The following is a 19902-nucleotide window of genomic DNA, read 5'->3' on the forward strand; positions in this document are numbered from 1 at the left end:
CCACGCGTACCGCGCTGTCCCGCACTGCTGACCCAGGCCGGTCAGCCTCACTCAACCATGACAAACAGCACAGTGAGGTGAAGTTTATTTTGAATGGAGACAAAGCACAAAAACTCTGGGAATAGAAACCATCCGCGTCTAAAACATGAACACGGAGCAGACGTGTGAACCAAACATCAAACCCTACAGACTCAGAACTCCGTGATTTTACTTCAGTTCACCACAGGGCTGCACAGGCAGAAGCGATTTAGGGGGAAAAAATTAAAAATCGAATTGTGATTTTTCTGGACCAATATCGTGATTTAAGATGCAATTAATTATGTTCTGCAGTGCCCAGGTGTGAGTTCATGGTCCAGCTATAACTTGTTTCTATACGATAGAATCGGTGACATGGTTACTGCTCATGTTCAAGAAAAAAAACCAAAAACGCTCCCTTCACGTCACAAGAAAGATCTCAAAAAACAAAGAATTATGCACGCACTAAAACTTGCCGTTGGAAAAAAATTTAAATCACATTCTGTTTAAACGGTTTTTAATATTACAACATAGCACAGCATTCAGACCCGTGTCAAGGTCGTCTGTAGCAACCTGCCCGAGAAGCACAAACAGACGTGTGCCGGGTGTGTTGTGCTCCGAGTGGCTGCTTAGGCCCTCAGAGATGCGGCTGTAAAACACTGCAGGCTTAAAGTGGGACGCTGTAGTTTTATAGGCTTAGCAGAAAGAGAGAGAGAGAGAGAGAGAGAGAGAGAGAGAGAGAGAGAGAGAGAGAGAACGCACGAGAGGGGAAAGAGCACGCGAGAGAGCGCGCGCGAGAGAGCGCGCGCGAGAGAGCGCGCGCGAGAGAGCGCGCACGTGAAAGAGCACGCAAGAGAGAGAGCACGCAAGAGAGAGAGAGAGCTGTAGGTCTGGTCAGGTCTCTCTCAGTGCTGTGTCAGCACTCTGATATTTCTCTCTACACACATCACCTCCGCCCAGACGGAGCACGTTCCTGTGGCTCTGACGCGCCGTACACCTCCACACCTCCATCTACCTTCTCCACCTCAATACCCTGCAAGAGTCCGTCCTACCTTGGAGTCTGTAACGAGGACAAGCTCTCTCAAACGTGTTCTGTAACCATCAGTCAGCCGGTCGGAGCTTCCTGTACTGATTTATTTCGTTTTTATTTTTGGTCTTGTTCCTTAAAAAACAGGAACCGTCATAAGGATAAACCATTTTTCTGGTTGTTTTCAGAAGACACAAGGAAACGTGGGGAAAGAAATGGGACGTTAAGTAAACAGGTAAACACGCCGGGAGCAGGGCAGGACCGGAAAATCCAGACCGATATGGGAGCAGATACAGAAAAGACAACACATTTTTAATTCTTATTAGTCCAAAGAACATCATAATCTCAATCTCTGAGATTGTTCTATATTGATATTTAATCATGTCTTCCGCATCGTTATCTAGTGTTTTTGTCCAAGAATCTCCAATCAGAAGGTCTTTTTTTTTTTTTGTGTAAGGACACACCCCCACTGTACAGTAATCTGACCATCAGCTAAACAAACAGTGCTCAGGAACAGAACACAACACGAACAGCTGACGAACAGAAGATCCTTTAAGGGGCTCATTACAGTAGAGGAGACTGGGGTATCGGGCGTGTGTAGGGCACGGGGCTTGACCATGCAGTGTTCTCTGATCCTGTGGAAACACACACACTGCTGAAAACCATTTCACGCCTCATCTCCTCTGCTTGGAATCCCTGCAGAGGGGTGACAACCCTGATGCAAACCATGTGTGCATGAGGGCGTGTGATGGACAGAGGGTGCACGCACGCGTGTGCACACACACACACAAAACTAGTGTTTATTAGGCAATGCTGGACAGAATTCATACTGTACCCTTTACATTGGAGCTACAGTAAGCCAATCTGTCTCTCACACACACACACTTGAACTACCCTTTAACCAAGACTCCTTTATTTAATCTTCCAAGAAATACGTCCTCCACAGGAAGTGAAAACGCGCGCAGGCACACACACACACACACACACACACACACACACACACACACACACACACACACACACACACACACACACACACACACACACACACACACACACACACACACACACACACACACACACACACGTCCTGCCTCCCTCCTCAGGGCTTATTTTTAATTAACGAGAATTTCTGAAAACAGGAAAATCCATCAGGGAATATGATATTGAGATTGTACAAGTATGTGTATGTGAGCGAGTGAGTGACTGTGTGTGTGTGTTGGGGCACATGTTTTGGTGAGAATAGGATGGACCACACATGCAGAAGAAAACGTGTGTGTGTGTGTGTGTGTAGGTGTGTATGTATGTATGTATGCGCGCGTGTGTAGGTGTGTACGTGTGTGTGTGTGTGTGTGTGTAGGTGTGTACGTGTGTGTGGGCTGATGGGAGTGGAGCCTTTAAACTGACACGTCAGTCCACAGCCACACCGCTGCCATTTTGACCACAGCCGAACGTCAATCCCTGAAAATCGGGAATAACAAGAGGAGAAACCCAAAGATTCCCAAGCAGGAATATTACACTTCCAAAAAGAAGTGTAGCAAATAACTGTAATGGATGCATGACAGAAAAAGTTCATAACCAGAGCAGAGTGGACACGTAACCGTGGTGAGGCTGGCTGATCCCAGACCAGGGCCCCTGCCGTTACGGAACAGACACGTCCATGCTCATCCCTGCAGAGAGCGCAGGTCTGAGTTCATCTGTCTGACTACTGCACCCCTCAGGGAGATCTGAGACATGAGCACTCCCAAGATCCCCAAATCAGAGCCGTAAGGACCAGTGCCAACGCCAACACACACACACGGCTAAGAGGCCATGCTAATATCAGAGCTGGAGTTCTTCCTCCACCCCCACCCTCTACCCCACACCCTGTGCCTCCACCCCCACCCTCTACCCCACACCCCGTGCCTCCACCCCCCGCACGCCACAGCCCACTCCATCCTGGCAAACGAGCTTCGGGAGGAAACAGTGAGTTCTCTCCAACTTCCATAACAAAGAAATGCCCCACATCCTTAAGAAGTGAAGAAGAAAGAAAACTACAGCATTATGACACACAGAAATAAGGGGGAGAGAGCAAGAGAGCGAGAGAGAGAGAGAGAGAGCACACAAAGAAGTGTTCTTGCAGCGTGAACACCCATCGTTATCAGATACCAGACAGGCGGAGAGGCAGAAGGTCCTCATAGAGCTTTGACAGCAGGCTCGTCCTGAAGGTGGCGCGTCTCTCATCACCCACCGATCAGGGACGGGCCGGACAGCAACGGTCACCAGTCCAAGCCCACAAACGGGGCGTGTCCAGACCGTGTGCCACAATCCTGCTGAAGTTTGGGAAAAGGTGCTCCACGTCTGATCACGTTAAAAGGTCACAAGTTAAAAGGGAGCCATGAGCGAACCGAGACCTCGCTACACACGGCTCACGCTCAACCACTTTAATTGAGAGTTAGTGAAGAGGTAATCAATCACAGGTGATCCCACAGGGGGGAAATCAGAAGGAAAAAAATGTGTCAACTCAAAACGGTTTTGGTGTTCAAATACTGAGCTGTTGTCAGAGTGATCACCGGTAACATACAGATCACTTCAGACTGACCAATCGTATCGTGAGCATCAGAAGGGCAACTGTGGGCCAGCTGGACTTTGATTCATCACGACCGTATTACACGCTGAGCTGGAAAGGATCGTACACAAAGGCTTTTGGGGGCAGCCAGAGCGAGCCGTCGTTAGCCAGGCGTTGCTAAAGGCCTGCACGATCGAGCCATCATCGCTCTCTGCTCTACGAACGCTACGGAGAAAACACTGCCATCCCTTGATCCCCTCTGGGCTCCAGCAGACTGCGCAGATGTACCGACTCGTGGCATGACTTCTGAAGGGAGTCCACAGAAACTCCACGTTGGCAGAACCGGAGCTAAAAACACGAGCGTTAGTAACGAGAGGACAGAGCCAGAAAATCACCAGTCATCCAGCCAGGAAAAGCCGTCCGCTCACCCCGCCGAACTGTGGTGTCGATTTTCAGAAAGACAATTTTCAAGAAGAGACACCACCACGACCTGTGTGTGACGGACCTTCCACTGAGAGATTGCAAGGTTGATACCCTGATCATTTCAGCCTTCAGAGAAGTGAACCGGACAGAAACTCAACGTCCTGCTTACAGTAAACCAAACCTCCAAAGGGCACTGCACACACTTGCACAAACATACTAAACGCACACACCCCCCCACCCCCATCTGGACTGTCCATCAAAAACTCTGCGTGGAAATGCTTAAAGCTAGAACTTACTGGAGGTCTATTTTAACACGCACACTCATTCGCCTGGTTCTCTGTCTGAACAGTTACATTCCACGTGTTTCGCTGTGCATTAAACAACTTTTTGGGTCACGGCTGTTCAGACGCGCGTTCAAACGTTGAGGCATTTTACTCGCGTTTCAAAATCATGGTCAACTCTGACGCCCTCCCCCCGCGACCCGGCGGTAGTGGGCTCGGGTCGGCACGTCCTGCAGGTCAGGCTGCGTTTCCTGGCCAGGGACCTAGGTGCTCCCAAAAGCGGTTCGAACGCACCCAAGTATAAACACCGTTCCGGAAAGCATGTGACCGTGAGATCGGCGGCACGCGGGTTCCTTGTGTGTGTTGCACTTCCTCTGCTCTATGTATCCAGGACAGTAAGGGAGGAAGTCCATTAGACAGCTAATCAAATTTGCATGGCCCTCGATTACGTCAGGGCCCTGCTGCTGACCCGGCCCGGCGAGAGGATTGCTCGACTCGGAGCCAGCTCCGTAAACATCCTCGTGACGAGCCCATGCTTTGATCCGCTCACCGCAGGGCTCGAGCGTGTGCTCGGATCAGTCCGGATAAAACCAAACGCTCCCGTGTTTGACAGAGCAGCGAGACGTTTCACGTCGACACCAACACCTCGCCCCCAAACCCACACCCCACCCTCGGCCGCCGCAATAACGTCCGCTGGGGTTTCGCGCTGAGCGGAAGAGAGTATTTATAAGAGCTGGGGTGGCAAATTATTTTCAGACGCGGCCGTCAGCATTTAAATAAACTCACCCTGTAGACGGAGAGAGGGAGATGGACAGAGAGTAGAAGAAAGAGTAGGAGGAGGAGAGTAAAAAGAGAAAGAGCGAGAGAAAACTGGCAATCGAATAAGTAAACATGCTGCAGTTCAGGGAGTTAAGGCACTGCAGCCAAAAGCTCCATTAGCACGAGTTCAAAAAAAAAAAAAAAAAAAGGAGGGGAACTTTCCATGAGCCGATCCCTGCAGGAACGTCCCGGAACGTGGGAGTGTGAAGGAAGCTGGGGAGGGGTGGGGCTTGGCGGGGGCGGAGCCTCCAGTAACAAGAGTGCAAACCCAGCGAGGACTAACCCGCTGCAGCCGGCGAGAGCAGCATCTCAGAAGGACACACACACAGTATGAGGTACGGCTGGAGATGCTTTCTCCACTCCTTCACGTCTGCTTCAAGTTAACAAGCCCCCCCACTTTACTCGCCCGTCTGGTTGAACCCTCCCTCTTTGACCGTCCGTCCTGCTCGGCACAAACCCAGCCGCGCGGTTAACACGGTCCCCTGCGGTAGCACGTGCGAGGCCGCAGAGGTGCCCTCCTCAGACGACACGCAACTTTAGTCCCGCAAAACCACCGAAGAGCGACGCCGGCACACAAACGCAGCACACGTCGCAGGATGAGCACGCTAGCTCAGACGCTTCCGGTTACTGTGGGTGGAAACAACGCGTTCTTGTCTGGTCGTCTGCACAGGACATCGCGTGGCATTCATTGGTGCGTCTCAGCAAACCCTGGACCTCCTTACGCACCCCAGGAGCAGAGCAACGGAGGTGCGATCGCCAGCACTGCCTACGAACGCCTCCACGCGGCACATCCGCGGAGGGATGGAGGAGGCAGGAGCCCAGCGAGGGTGTGGGCCAGGGTGGAGCACATGCCGCGGATGGAGGAAGGACTGCAAAGGGTTAATTTAATAAAACGCCGAATACAAGTTGTTAACCGTTTGGTTCGAGTAAGTCTGCTATGTTTGGCAACCACACCCAGGATGTGTCTGGACGTCTGTAACCAAATCCAACTGTCGAACTGTTACTCAAATCCTGAGAAGGAAAGGGGCTTCCCGGCATCTCGCAATCACGGACCCAGGAACAGCTCGGCCTCGCTCAACTGTTCCAGTTAAAGTGTTAAGAGAAGGCAAGAAGCTGAACAAGTCGGGAGCACTCCTGGGTAACGGCACCTTAGAACATCCGCAGGGAATGACCTGGGGCGGAGGGACGGACGTTCGGCTCGAGGCAGTCTGATGAATCTCCTGGTCTGTGTGCATGCTATCAAGTTACTTTACTCCCCCAGATGTGATGGTGGGCAGGAGTGCCCCCAACCCTGCTGTGCGTATTCCTCAGAGGTGCCGGTAATGACGGCTGGGACGAGTGTGGGTTCGCTAGGCTCCACTCCAGACAGCGTGAGCTGCAAGTGCTCACTTCTGCTGGGCGAGACGTCCCCGCTGCTTACCTAAAGTGTTCTCTGAAAAATAAAAAAATTAAAAAATAGCGTTTCCTCTACAAGCCTTTGCTACATTTATTCAAAATTTGAGTACCAATATGCTTTAAATCAGTAAGCCTCAAACATACTCTGTTCCTTATGACAAAATCGGTAAAGCTCTGTGCGTATTTTGTCACGACGCCATAATAAACGAGGCACAACTGACGTTTCTTGAATCGCATCATCAGAATTCACAGAAAACGTCCGTGTGACGCCTTTTAAACCGTAGCGCTGTTACGTGACCTACAAGGCCGTAAAGCCATTACCGAACCTCTTCCGTCCCAACACCTAGTCTGCTCCCCCGATGAGCAAAAGACCTCCGCCATGGCTCAATTTCAGCGTCGCAGAGGGCAGACTCCTTTACAGACACAGACACACACACACACACAGACGGACAGACAGAGACTTTACACACACACACACACACACAGACCTTCCGTCATATGATGACCAGCCAATTAAATTCTGCTAATATTCCTCGCAAATTCTGTCTGGCATCTTTAACCGCTCCGTTTAATCCGTTTACAGATTCTTGTGCCGAGCGGAGAGCCGTACCGCCGGTAAGGGCAAAAACGGAAATTCTCACACACACACACACACACACACACACACACACACACACACACACACACACACACACACACACACACACACACACACACACACACACACACACACACACACACACACTTTCTCAGCAGCGACGACGACGACACCTCGTTGAACGCCGATGAGGGATGAGCCGTTAGCTAACCGGCACGGCTGCGCGGGAGGGACCGAGCACGGCGCGTAGGCCTACAGATCTGACTAAAGCGTGCTCGGACCCGTGGGTCATCGTGTCGGAGGGTCAGCGCTTCTCTGCAGGCGCAGATCGCTTAGCCTCGACTCGGCACACTAACCACTGAGCTACCACTGCACGACCACGACCACAACAAGGCGCGCATCAGCAGTAAGCTCCGAGAACGTGCCAATGGATGCAACGTCGTAAAAATACCGTATCGATTAGCACTTAGCTAACGACTAAAAACCCACGATAACGATAGCAGTGTTAACATATGAGACACACGGCACGAAAAACACGGTTCTAATGCGTCAGGGTCAGTGCGTCAGCACAGGGAGAGCACGAGTGTGCGGCGATTAATGCAAGTATGGGCACACGGTTACGAGCTTTACCGTCAATTCTGACCGCTATGAAGGTATCATAGCAACCAAAGAGCTGTGGGGGGCGTGGCAGGGGGCGGGGTTATGAATCCTACTGCAGGCTTAAGATAAACAGTCACCTCGTCCTCTCAGTCTAACGCACCAACTCGCATGTATGCACAAATATTTTTGGGTGCGGACACATGCATACTTATGTAACTGGTAACCAGCCTGCATGAAGACTCAAACCCTATTAAACAAATCAATCAATCACATGCACACACACACTACAGCAACAACTCTAGCAACCCCCCCAATCACTCAATCACGGATAACGCCAAGTCCAGCCCCCACCTAACTGCTATGCTCCAGTCTCAGGGGAGAGTTCAGTAGGTCTGCAAATCGGTCACAAACGCAACAAGCGTCCGACCTAGGACAGCTTCTTCATCATCATCATCAGGTATGCACATGCCACTCAGCAAAAAGCCAAACAGGTGTGTGGCTTCCTCCAGGATCTTCACCCGGACAGCCGAGCATGAAAAAGTATGACATGGAGCAGATACAGTTACAAAAGGACCTGAAGCTAAACACTGACCCCAGACAGAATGAAGGTAGAAGACTTAACCTCACACACACACACACACAGTGCTTATTCTGTGAGCTCAGTCCAGATGCTGACAGACAGAACATTTCTGCTGTGAGTGACAGCCTAGCTCTATTTGCAACGTGCCAACACGCTTACAAAATAAAAAGCGCATCCTAAGAGCCACATTTTAAAAAAGCAGTTTATGATTTTCCCTGACAGCTGTTCACTGTGTGCAAAATCGCCTTGTGATGAAACCGGCATGCTTGTCTCGTCCTTTTCTCCGGCACGCTCATCTCATTCTTTTCTTCTCGCTCTCTCTCTCTGCACACTTTAACGCTTCCTAACACAATGCATATTGTTCTCGCGTACATCAGGCACCAGCTGAACTCCAGTCGTCGGGCGTGTCGACCCACGCAGTGCACAGCGGGCCTGCCCGAGGTGTGGACCGACCCAGGCGGCCCCCCACTGCGTTAAAGAGAGCGATGAAGCCAGAACCCGACACTGGGATGATCTGCACACACACACACACACACACACACACACACACACACACAGTGCAGAGCAAATGTCTTGGCTCCTTTTCCAATGATGTGTATGTATATATGAAACAAGCATATGTAAGCGTATATGAAACAAACGTCTAAGGCTGAATTTCCACCACGGAGGGCGCGGGCGAAACGTTTTGTTTGGTTTGGCCTGAAAGCTCCCTTGGACAGCAGGGGATGCTGGGTGCGGTCAGACGAGGGCTGAAGAGTCACAAACCAAGGGTGAGGACGACAGACGGAAACCGAGGCGATGCAGCGGAGCACGAGGGCGCAAAAGTCCGCACATTCCAGCGGAGCAGGGCCAACATGTGGGATAGGCCTCCCTTCTGTCCAGTTTCTGACACAAACTGAGAAACTTGTGCAAACACCTCATGCATACCTACAAAGAATGAGCAGAACTTGCATGCATGCACCCACAGGAAAATGAAAGAGCACATTACCTTTAGAGCTGTCCAGTTTCCAAAATCCACTCAAGTAACCAAAACTACCAGATAAGACTTCTTTACAAAGCATTCTGTTCTTAAACGCTGATCTCAGACCAGTTTCAGCTTTGGTTATTATTAAGGAAAACTGTTAGCAATGACGACGAGTGCTTTGTTTGTTTTGAGGCTTGATGTTTACACTCTAGTTTACAGTGGAGGTTTCCTAATTAGAGGCTATCCATTACAGCTGACCACACACACACACACACACACGTGCCATTTCAGCCAATGCATCCACCTCTGTAAACAAACGACAAAGCTTTTGTTATGTCTAGTGTGTGACATGCCCACGACAAAAAGACATGCCTGTAGGACAGAAAACTATACTCCTAAAACTCTAGGGAAAGTCTGATAGGGTTAGAGTATATGACAGAGAAAGAAACAGGAATGGCAGGTGTATGGGTAAATCATTAACCTGCCCCCCCGCCTTATGCACACACACACACACACACACACACACACACACACACACGGCACTAAGTCCTCAGGAGCTTGGATCGGCTGTGCAAAATAGGGCAATACTATATTACAATACTATACTATAGCGATACTATATTACTGCCCCGACACACGTGCGGTACCGTCATTTATGAGAGCCTGCGCCTCGGGTCCCTGTGCCTCTGTTCCAGTCAGGCACCCGTCCTGAACTGAAGCAACTCAAAGCAGAGAACAAAATGGAAAAGACTGGATACTGGGTCCAGCTCAGGAACGAGCCAGCACACCGCCGTCTTGGACGCTCCACCTGTCTGCCAACTAGAGCCATTTCCTGTAATAACGTCCAGCTGCTCTGTTAAGCACCTGAACTCCCATCACTGGACTTCCGTGGGCTTGGTACACAGACGGAAGATTTTTCTAGCACGTTGACGGATTTTCTCTGCATGGTAGTCGATTCTCAACACGTTAAAATCAACTCTGTAGTGGAACAGCACTTAGAGCCCCCTACTGCTACTGTTTTGCAAAGCCGCAGGGGGTGTCGCAGGGTCACCCGGCAGCACGGCCCACCCACAGGGTCCCCTCCACAAGCCGAGGGGTCCGAGTCCATCCAGCACCTGTGTGTGTTCTCCAGATCCAGCCCGGACCATTCATGAGCCATTAACAGCCTCGGTGTTCTTATTCCTTTATCTCTTCACGGAGGAAAACAACAGAAGACGTTAGAGAAAGAAGAGCAGAAGGTATTAAAAATGCTAAGATAAAAGTGGAAAAATGAAGCAGAGAGCAGAAACTCAGAGTGGGGATGAAATGTTTCCACATTCACCTTTAAATACCGGCGTTAAAGACTGTGCGACAGGCTTCTGTCCAACCGCCACACAACTCTCACACACACTCACCCCAGAGCTCCTTATTTACACATATCTGGTCCGACTTATTGATCCAGGTACTGCATCCAGCGAGCACGCCCACAGTAGTCATGCCTGCACACTAAGGCCTATAGCAGCTTCACGTAAACCTCCAACCACGCCGGCGCTCAAACCCCAGAGCTACACCTCCGTAAAAACCCACAACATTGCAGAACCTGGGTGTTCATGCAGTTTTGTCGTCTTCCAAGCCCACATGAACTGGTGCCAGTGATGTGAAAGAGTGCACACACGTAACCTCAGCGCAGCTCGAGATCTGGAACGGCATGACATCACGGGGCTCGCGCCCAGCCTGACGCAAGAGTGGCAAAACGACCCCACCCAGGGCTACCACATCCGTTTACTAAAACCCAACAGATGCAGACAATGTTTTGGTTCACACTGTGCAGACCTTACAACTGACTGTATAAGCGCGTGAGCGTGTGCGCACACACACACACCCCCCCCCCACTCCATATGACAGCCCATCAAAAGGCACAAGGAGCAAGTGATTAGTGCTGGACACAAAACCCACTGGAACTGATTTAGTATGATGGCGAGAAGAATGGAGAGTGTGCGCGCGCGCACGCAGTGAGGGGCTTTCCCACCGAGAATATGAAGCACGGACCATTCCGGAAACACTGAACTATAACTGAAGTATTTGCTACCTTCTGCTGTAACATAGCAATCTCACCAAGTCACACCCTTTCAAAACACACACCCCTCTCAAACTCCCCATATCTAATGAGCTTTATGGCATCTCAAATGTGTAAGAAACAGGCCCGAGTCCTCCTAGACCAGACAAGGGCTTAAAATGAGAGAGAGAGAGGATTTAGTTACTAGATTTCATCCATGACTGTTTCACATTCAAGTTTATTCCTTCAGATTATTCAGTCGTGACGTCTCTGAACTCTCTCTCGTGTTGAGAATTTGAGTGTAATTGGTCTGAAGGGGTGGAGCATCCATTATAGCCCCTCCCACATGTCCACACGCAGAATAACAGACAAATAAAAGTTGTGATGTGGCGTGGACCTCATGCGAGACACCTGCCGTCACAGCAGAAGGGTCTACGTTTTTTACAAAAGCGTTGCATTTTGAAAGTATGACAATCCCGTTTAGCATCCCAGTATGGCAGAAGGTTCTACAGAAATCCTGTCTGGAAGGGGGTGCAGCACTACCATACACAATTTATTTGGATCAAGATGGGCAGATGCCCATCTCAAACACTGTGACCCAGCTGGTGAGAGCGCTGAAACTCTCAGTCAGCCTGACGAGAGGCTGTGAGCCCCGTCTGTCAGTACAGCTACTGAACTTCCTCTGTGCTAAATGCTGCACAACGCTCTCTCGGTCCAGACACAGGAGGTCGCACTCAGAATCCGTTTCAAATCCAGATTCAAACTCCAATCCAAGCTCAACCCAAAAGTTCAGATCTCCACACCCAAGGCCCCTTTCATAACACACGACTTCACATCTTATTTGACATTAGACTTCCAAACTCCAGCATGTTGAAAACATGGCACAACCAGTGGAATATTTGCTGAAACTGTGCAAAAGCAGCATGAACCACCCCACCCCCAGACTCAGGAAACACTGGGTGTCATGTTCTCAGGCCTCTGTGAAGACACACAAGTGTGGTAAATGTAAATGTACTGCCTGCAGGCCAAACTCCTCACAAAACCGCTGACTATCCGAATGAAGAAGTCTCCCAGAAGCCTGGACGCACACAAAGCCCTCAGTCACAGGTCAGACGTGTGAGCAAGAGGATATTTCTGTCTGAAAAAGTTGTCGACCTTCTCCACAAAGAATGTTCTAGAAATTAGGAAAACGTAAAGCAAGAAAATGACACACTAGAGTACCAAGTCAGCGAGTAACCACACACACCAAGTCACTGCTACCACACATGAAGGATTCCATCAGTAGCATGTCAGTTTGCTTACCCCGTCTCTGCTTGGTCAGATTAATGAGAAGGAGCATCAACATTTCAGTAGTTTTAAAATATTTCACCTCTATACATCAGCCATCAGAGACACACGAACGTACACACTACACTCTCAAACGGCTTCAAACACACGATAACGGATCATCTTTACAACATGTGAGCTTGAGGCAGAACCTCAAAAGCAGTGAAATATAGGGACCCAAGCAGCCGGAGTGACTCACTGTAACAACGTTATTGGTAAAGTGTAGTCTATTTTGGGGGCAAAATAATAAATTATGTCCAACATGGTTGATGAAGCACCACTTAGAATGCTTTCAATCTTAACTCTGCATCAGTAAAAACGTGGTTCAGGGATATCTGGGAGCCGGGGGGGGGGGGGGGGGGGGTTGATGTTGGCACCCACAAGATTTATTTAATCAATCAGCGTAGAGAAAGCAGCACCAACCTGGGGCCCCATCACCCGTTACCGTGGTTACCGGTTCTCCTGACCTCAAAGAGACTGTCACACACTCCATTGGTCCAAGCAGGGGGCACAGCTCCCAGCCGCTCACTGGTCATGTGCTGTTGGTTATACCTGCTACGGGGTCCAGATCACAGGAATCCATCGCAGACCAGCAAGGGGAGGGAAAGGACCAAAGCGAAGCTGCGTCTGAATGGAGCCATGCGGGAGGGCGCGTCAGGAGGGTGGACTGACAGCTGCACAAACAGCCCTCCCATTCCTGTGTGTGCGCACATGCACGTGTGTCAGTTTCACCCTAACCTGTTTGACAGGTTGAACCCGGGAAGACAAAGTTATTTCTGACCAGCTCCAGTGGTGTGCTGGTTGACCCTGGTCTCACGGAAGCGGCCAAGTCTGCACTGTCCGGCCCGGACCGGGGCACGGCTGTGCCGAGACCATGCAGCAGAGAAGAGGGGGGTAAACTAATGAGAATGAGAGAGAGAGAGAGAGAGAGAGCGAGCAGACAGCAAGCTAGGTGAAATAGGAATGCCAGTGACAGTTTTGGTGATAAACTCAGTCCAGTCCAGCAGGATTCCAAGCATTCCAGAGCTCGGGCCTTGGCAATGTGTAATCAAATTTCCGGAACATTCTCCAGCTTTGCTCACTCCAACACGAGCAGGTAGTGCCGGATGAGCGATCCCATCTGCCTGCTTTTGATTTGCTCTGAAATTCTCTGGGAATGAAGAGTGTCTCTTTCCCACTTCAGCACACAGTGTCATGAGGGGAGGTGACAGAGGAAGTGATGCAGACCGGTCGCTAAGCACGAAGAGCTAACTGTGTGGTCTATCTGAAGGCCGCATAAAAACTAAACTCTCTCCCAACAGAGAAAAGAGAATCAGCCAATAAGCAAATAACCAGCAAATGAGAAATCAGCCAGACAGCAGTGAATCACTCTGGGCTGGGTTTTTTTTTTTTTTTTTTTTTTTTTAATTCCCTTGGGATTTTTGTTAACAAGGGGAGTTTTCCCACAAATTTCGCCTCCCTTTATACCTCCCTTCTACACATGTGCAGATGTGCTGAAAAGGTAAACAGCAACACAGACAATATTGTTTTAAAAGTTCCTCTTAAAGAGACATGTGTGCGTGTGTGTGTGTGTGGTGTGTCCTCCCACCCATCAGAACCAAACGATCTACTGCAAGATCCTTTACAAACACAAATGTCCCTGCCGTAGCATACGCAAACAGTATAGAACAGGAAACACTGAGGTGATGAAAACATTATACAAACAGAATAAACCTTTCTGTCCACTGGAGTATTTATAGGAGTGGAACATGTAAATGAACAGAAGGGAACCTCCCCTTCAAAATCTGCACTGCCTGAGCGAACAGATCGGGGTTTGTCCCACTCGTGACCCGGACATATCAGAGATGCCCATTTCCTCTTCCTCCGCAAGGAGAGAAGGAAGGAAAACACCTCTCCCAGAAACGGGAGAGACAGCAGCCTGGACAGGGCAATTTCACCTCCTTCCCGTTAAAAGAGAAACCCCGGCCCTTGTCTCCATGGAGAGCGGAGCAGTGCTCGGGCCCTGGAGCTGTAGGAGGGGCGCTTCCTTAATGCCGCGCTGGAATTACAGAGCAGGCCAGCAGAGCTTTACTGCACCGCCTGATTTAAAGTGAGGCATTGCTGTGGGACCACACAAGAGGTTTCAGAATAGCATCACAGGGAACAGAAGGAGTGCCACCCTCTCACACTCTAGCAGAGAGAAAGAGAGAAAAACAAAACATTCAAATGCTGGATCTCTAATGTCGTTGCACTGCTGCACAATAACACCAAAGCATTATAATTCTAAATAAGACCAGTTAATGAATCATTTGTATGTACACATACGTGTGTGTGTGTGTGTGTGTGTAGGAGACCCAGTTCTCAGGACATCAGCCCAGTCGGCCAGCATGGTTCACCAGCCACATCACATCGCCATCACGTCAGTTACCATAGCGATGGAGATGACCGACAACAAGCCTGATCAGGGCATCAGACCTTCAGTGGCAATTAACAAGACTGGACAGAGCGATCCAAGCAATTAAAAAGGTGTTAATGAGAGAAGAGGCAGTACAAACGAGCGCACATACACACGCGCGTGCTCGCAAGTTAAAACTGGGGAGGGAAACGACAAAGCTTTGGAGAATAATCCCAACGCCGCACAGGATTATACAGTCCAGACAGAGAGAGACCGGATTATACTGTAGAGATTATACAGTCCACGCAGAGAGACAGGATGGATCCTCAATGTTCTACTGTACAGCCATCATGCCCCATACACCATCTCCAGCTATGCACGGTCCTCCACCCAGACACCCACACCCTGTTCATACGCAGCTCGCGTGAGTCGTAAACACCCAGAGCTTCCAGGGTTTCAAATCGACACACACGTCCCAACCGATCGCTCAGTCCCTTCAACACCAGATGTAATTTTTAATGTCACGGCAAACCTGGAATTCAAGCTGACAAACGAACTTTGACTTTACGGCCTGTGCAAAAATCGCAAACGTGACACGTTTTTGCCTTTTACGAACGCGATCGGTGAACGTACAACACACCGACACAAACATCTGGAAGATGTTAGAACATGAAAAACACCCAAATCCTACACCCAATATGTTCTGCTGACCAAGTTGAATCAGAAAAAGTGAAAACAAAACTGAATCGCAGAGTCCTCAGAGTCTGCAGAACACATGCTGGCAATTCAAGTTCATGGTAACGGAACCAGTCAATCTAGCAGAAGGTCTCGGTGTCTTCAGCCTGTGTTTTTTTTTTTTAATGGACTCTCGCGAGGAGAAGCAGACCCCATCTAGATGACCTTGATACGTTTTGACTAGCTCATCTTTGCTGAGAGACCAAAATTAACTTGAGCGAGAACGGAGCAGTCAGGAAATTGGCTATTGTTCAGAAGAGATTTAAAAAATGTAAATTTTGTTGAACTGCACATACCTATTAATTCCCAACAAGTAGATCAAGTTCTACACACACAAATTTATAGAAAACCTCTCTCCTGCTCCATTCGCCTAAATTAGGATTAAAAGGTCACAAAACCAAAAGGTTCAGGTTGCTCTGGTTAACCTCCAAACACCTTGGTGAAGTTACGGCTTCACACTCACTGACTGCTGCCTTCATCGAGGATGCGCTGTACAGCCAACCTCATTACAGAGAAAGAAAAACTCCAAACACTCCCAGAAAGATGATGGCACAAACAGCAGCGCAGCCTCCTAACCGCCTTTACACGGAGGCTGGATGGTGATAGGATCCCATTTATGCTGATTCAGGATCAGTTTCATGAAACAGAGTTTAGCATCATACCTGTCCAGTTTGTTAAACAAAAAAAGTGAGAGGCCAGAAACCACTCCTCCTAAAAAGGGGAGCGCACCCTCAGATCACTAAAACCATCTGACGCGCTTCTAGTTCAGCGCTGCCCACTCAGACCTACGTCCTGCTGCATCGGTATCCGGGGCCTGCCAGTCTCCAACAAGATGACGGCACTTCTCTCAAAAGGAGTGAAAAGCAAGGGATTATTTAAAATATATGCAAGAAAACAACAGAAGCACAAAAAAAGTGTTTTTAATTGTTCTGTGGCATGTCAAATATGGGAAGGTGAGAGACATTTAAGCACATGTCCAAAGCAGGTCTGGGCAGTGTTGTCTGAGAAGGCCAATCCACCCTCCCCTGTGGTATCCGTTGGTCTCATGTACCAGTCATGTTCTAGGACAGACAGCCACACCCAGTTTACTTAGCAGGCTGATGTGGGCCAGAGCCCAAGTGACCTTTAACCCTCCCCCAGCAGATCAGCAAGCCTCGCCATGATTCCAGTGTAAACAGAGGCCAGCTTTTCCAGTTTGGCCCAAGGAAGTCAGGGATTGTGAAAGGTGTCTGTCTGCTCATTTTAGGCTCTGTGGGAGATGAGTAAAATACCAGGATTTCCTTTGTGGAAAAAACAGATACAATCAGTCGTGCTGCGCGATCCGAGTTCACCGGAGAGCCGTAAAACACCAAGGTTAAATGTTTTGTGCTGGCATCGTTTCCATGGCGGCAGGCTAACTTACTCCAGCCACTCTAATATAAGACCCAGTTGGACTTCCTTATGATACATTTTTAAGACACGTTTTCGTTACAGACTCCTGCAATTATTATTCCATCAGTGAACAGGTACTCGTACAACTGATTATTCCTTATAAAGACCCAGGTTCCCACACAAAATCAGAAAAGTCAAAAATTACATAGGAGTCACAGTGTAAAAATGAACAAAGATTAATAAGAAGATATGAGCTGCACTAGCAAACAGCACCGCGGGTCTCTGTAGAGACCACAGGCTGAACACCAGAAGCAGCTCCCAGCACAGAGACGTGACCACTTCATCACTTAATGTCAGCACAGTAAGTGGTGAAGTAAGTATTGGGAGTGTGTGAATGTAAGTTTTGGAGGGAACTCCATTTTATAGTTGTGAAACTTAAAAGCCATCTGAAAAAAACACTTCAAATAAGGTCAGCTGAGCTCTAGAGTCATTGACATCCTACACACACACACTATATACATGCATACATACATACACACACTGGAAGACAGTGCATCACTTTTGTTTAAGAGATTGTTGCCAAACTCATTTTGTAAACTGATTTTCGTCACAAATTCCAGGCATGACAGATTAACTGAAACTAAACACGCCTATATGAGAGAGAGAGAGAGAGAGAGAGAGAGAGAGAGAGAGAGGGAGAGAGAGAGAGAGAGAGAGAGAGCTCCAGGAATGCAGCCGAGGCTGACTGGCTGGTTTCCTGAAGCTGTCTGAAGTCGTTCAGAGAACAGGGTCGAACGGGCGGGAGCGCGTGGGCCAAAGGCGACGCGCTGATCGCGAGCTCCATATGGACGCGTGAGTAGCGTGCGTCAGCGCGAGACCTGCACGCTGCGGGCTCTCACGTCTCCATCCGAGACTTGCAGATTGGGGGTCAGTGCCTACTCGTCCGCCTACAGGCCAATATAACTGAACGCAAAACGGACCGTTTGTAACACACAAACAAACGGGGGGCGGGGGGGGGAGTACACTCTGGTTTAGTAAATACACACGTGATGATCTTCAATTAATCGTATTTTGCGAGGTTAGTCCATCCTGTGCCCCAGATCCTGATCGGGACAGTACGACGTGAAATAAAGCAGGGGTCGCTTACCTTGCCGGACGGTCTTTAGCCTAACGGGTCCGTTGAAGTTCCTCAGGATGTTTAACACGTCGTACAGCGGCAGTCCGGACACGGAGAGGGTCTCCACCTCCAGTAGCAGGTCCCCTTCTGTCAGTTTCCCACTCTTATAGAGCAGGACGCTCTCGTTTACGGGTCCGACGTACGCGAACTCGCCGTTCTCCGCGCCGCCGCGGAGTTGCACGTTGAACTCCCCGCGACTGTCCTTGCAGATCGCGCATTCGTTAACTTTGGCGGTCCAGTGGCTTTTCTTCTGCGCCACTTTGGACATTGTGAGCAAGATCCGTCCACAAACAGGTGGTCCCACTGATAAAAAGGAAAAGGGAAAACCCGGACGGTTTGGTTCATAGGCTCAAATGGCCGAACGATACGCAGAAAGTTTCTATTCGCTCCCTCGAAACATGAATGCACCTTTTCCGCCACACACGCACAAAACATCAAGCCATCCTTATTCGATACGTTCACTTAAGTGGAACTCCGGCCACACCAGCTGCTTCTAATTAGCATGCGTTATATTTCTAATTTGCTTAACATATTTGAATCCTCTCGATCAGTCTCATCTGTCTGCCTTAGTTTCGGAAACACCTTGCGTCAACACTTTTAAATTTTTTAAATTCTTTCTGAGTCACTAAGTCTTTTCTAAGTCACTGGATTCATCTCTGATTCAAAGACGCGGCTTTTTCCCCCAAGACTGGCCGGCCGTTGTGCTTGGTGCTTCGCGGATCACGGCTCCTTTAAACAGGTACGGCGCAGTCTCCCGTTCCCTCCACTTCGTCCGATTCTGCGCCCAGCCATAGGTTGGAGCGATAGTAAAACGCGCGCATGCGCCCTTCTGCCCTCCGGCGTCTTCTAAGGAAAAGCCAAGCGCGCTGCACGCCGGGTCCTAGCGCCCGCCTATATTAAGCAGCCCAGAGAATGTTTACGATCCCAAACCGGTTTATGAATGTTCGTATGAATAGCGATCAAATGTTGTTAATATAATACAGTTACGTTGTAACAGTAAAATGATCCAGTTCTTAGTGTTTTTGTCATTTGAATTAGCTCGATAAACATCGATGACTAAAAATGTAATGACAAGAAAACAAGTCCCTCAGTAAAATCCTTTAAACTTTAATTGGATTTATTCTAATCACTTATTGCACTTGTGAATGCTTCGTGGGGGTTTTTATGCTGCGTTGTGAGTTTTGTCAGTCTGACACTGATGGGTACCATGTAAGTCCAGTTTGAACTGTCATCAGCGGAACGGAGAGTGGGAAGTGTGTGTTCTGCTTCAACCAGACCATCCTCTGTTCCTCGAAGCGTCTCGCCAAATGTAACCGTAGCAGTCTCATATAAGCACAGCAAAGATACTCTATGCTTTCCATCTTTTGTTTGTTGCTTTGTTCATTCATTTGTTTACTGTGACATTTATTTTGAGGTCTTTTAGCAAAGAAAAATAACCTTGTTCACATTTCACAATAAGAAAGTTGCACTGCACACAGTAATATTTGTTATTTCTGGTTAAGAGACAGAGAAGGTTTTGTCCTGGTCTTTTTAGCAATAAAAACTTAAATGTGTTGAGAAAGCTTTTCTTAAATTCCAGAAGTCAGGATAATAATGAATTACTTGTATGTGATATGATGTCAACAGCATAAGAG

General features: G+C 49.0%; 1 protein-coding gene across 11 annotated transcripts in view; it reads right to left on the reverse strand.

The window, feature by feature from the left end:
* The window catches only part of magi1b (membrane associated guanylate kinase, WW and PDZ domain containing 1b), a 74719-nt gene extending 55674 nt beyond the window's left edge, over positions 1 to 19045 (reverse strand). For 6 of the 11 annotated variants that reach the window (XM_035520371.2, XM_035520369.2, XM_081705839.1 and 3 more), the window contains exon 1: positions 18239 to 19042. In XM_035520371.2, the coding sequence (XP_035376264.1) occupies positions 18239 to 18536 (298 nt within the window). In that variant the 5' untranslated portion in view covers positions 18537 to 19042. Of the gene's footprint in view, positions 1 to 18238 lie in introns of all 11 variants that reach the window. The other 5 variants (XM_081705840.1, XM_035520375.2, XM_035520372.2 and 2 more) reach the window with 3 other exon arrangements.
* Positions 19046 to 19902: the final 857 nt, after the last annotated feature.

The sequence above is a fragment of the Electrophorus electricus genome, chromosome 22 (genome assembly GCF_041902795.1).
Source record: "Electrophorus electricus isolate QZ-2024a chromosome 22, ASM4190279v1, whole genome shotgun sequence".
In the NCBI taxonomy this organism is placed as follows: Eukaryota; Metazoa; Chordata; class Actinopteri; order Gymnotiformes; family Gymnotidae; genus Electrophorus; species Electrophorus electricus.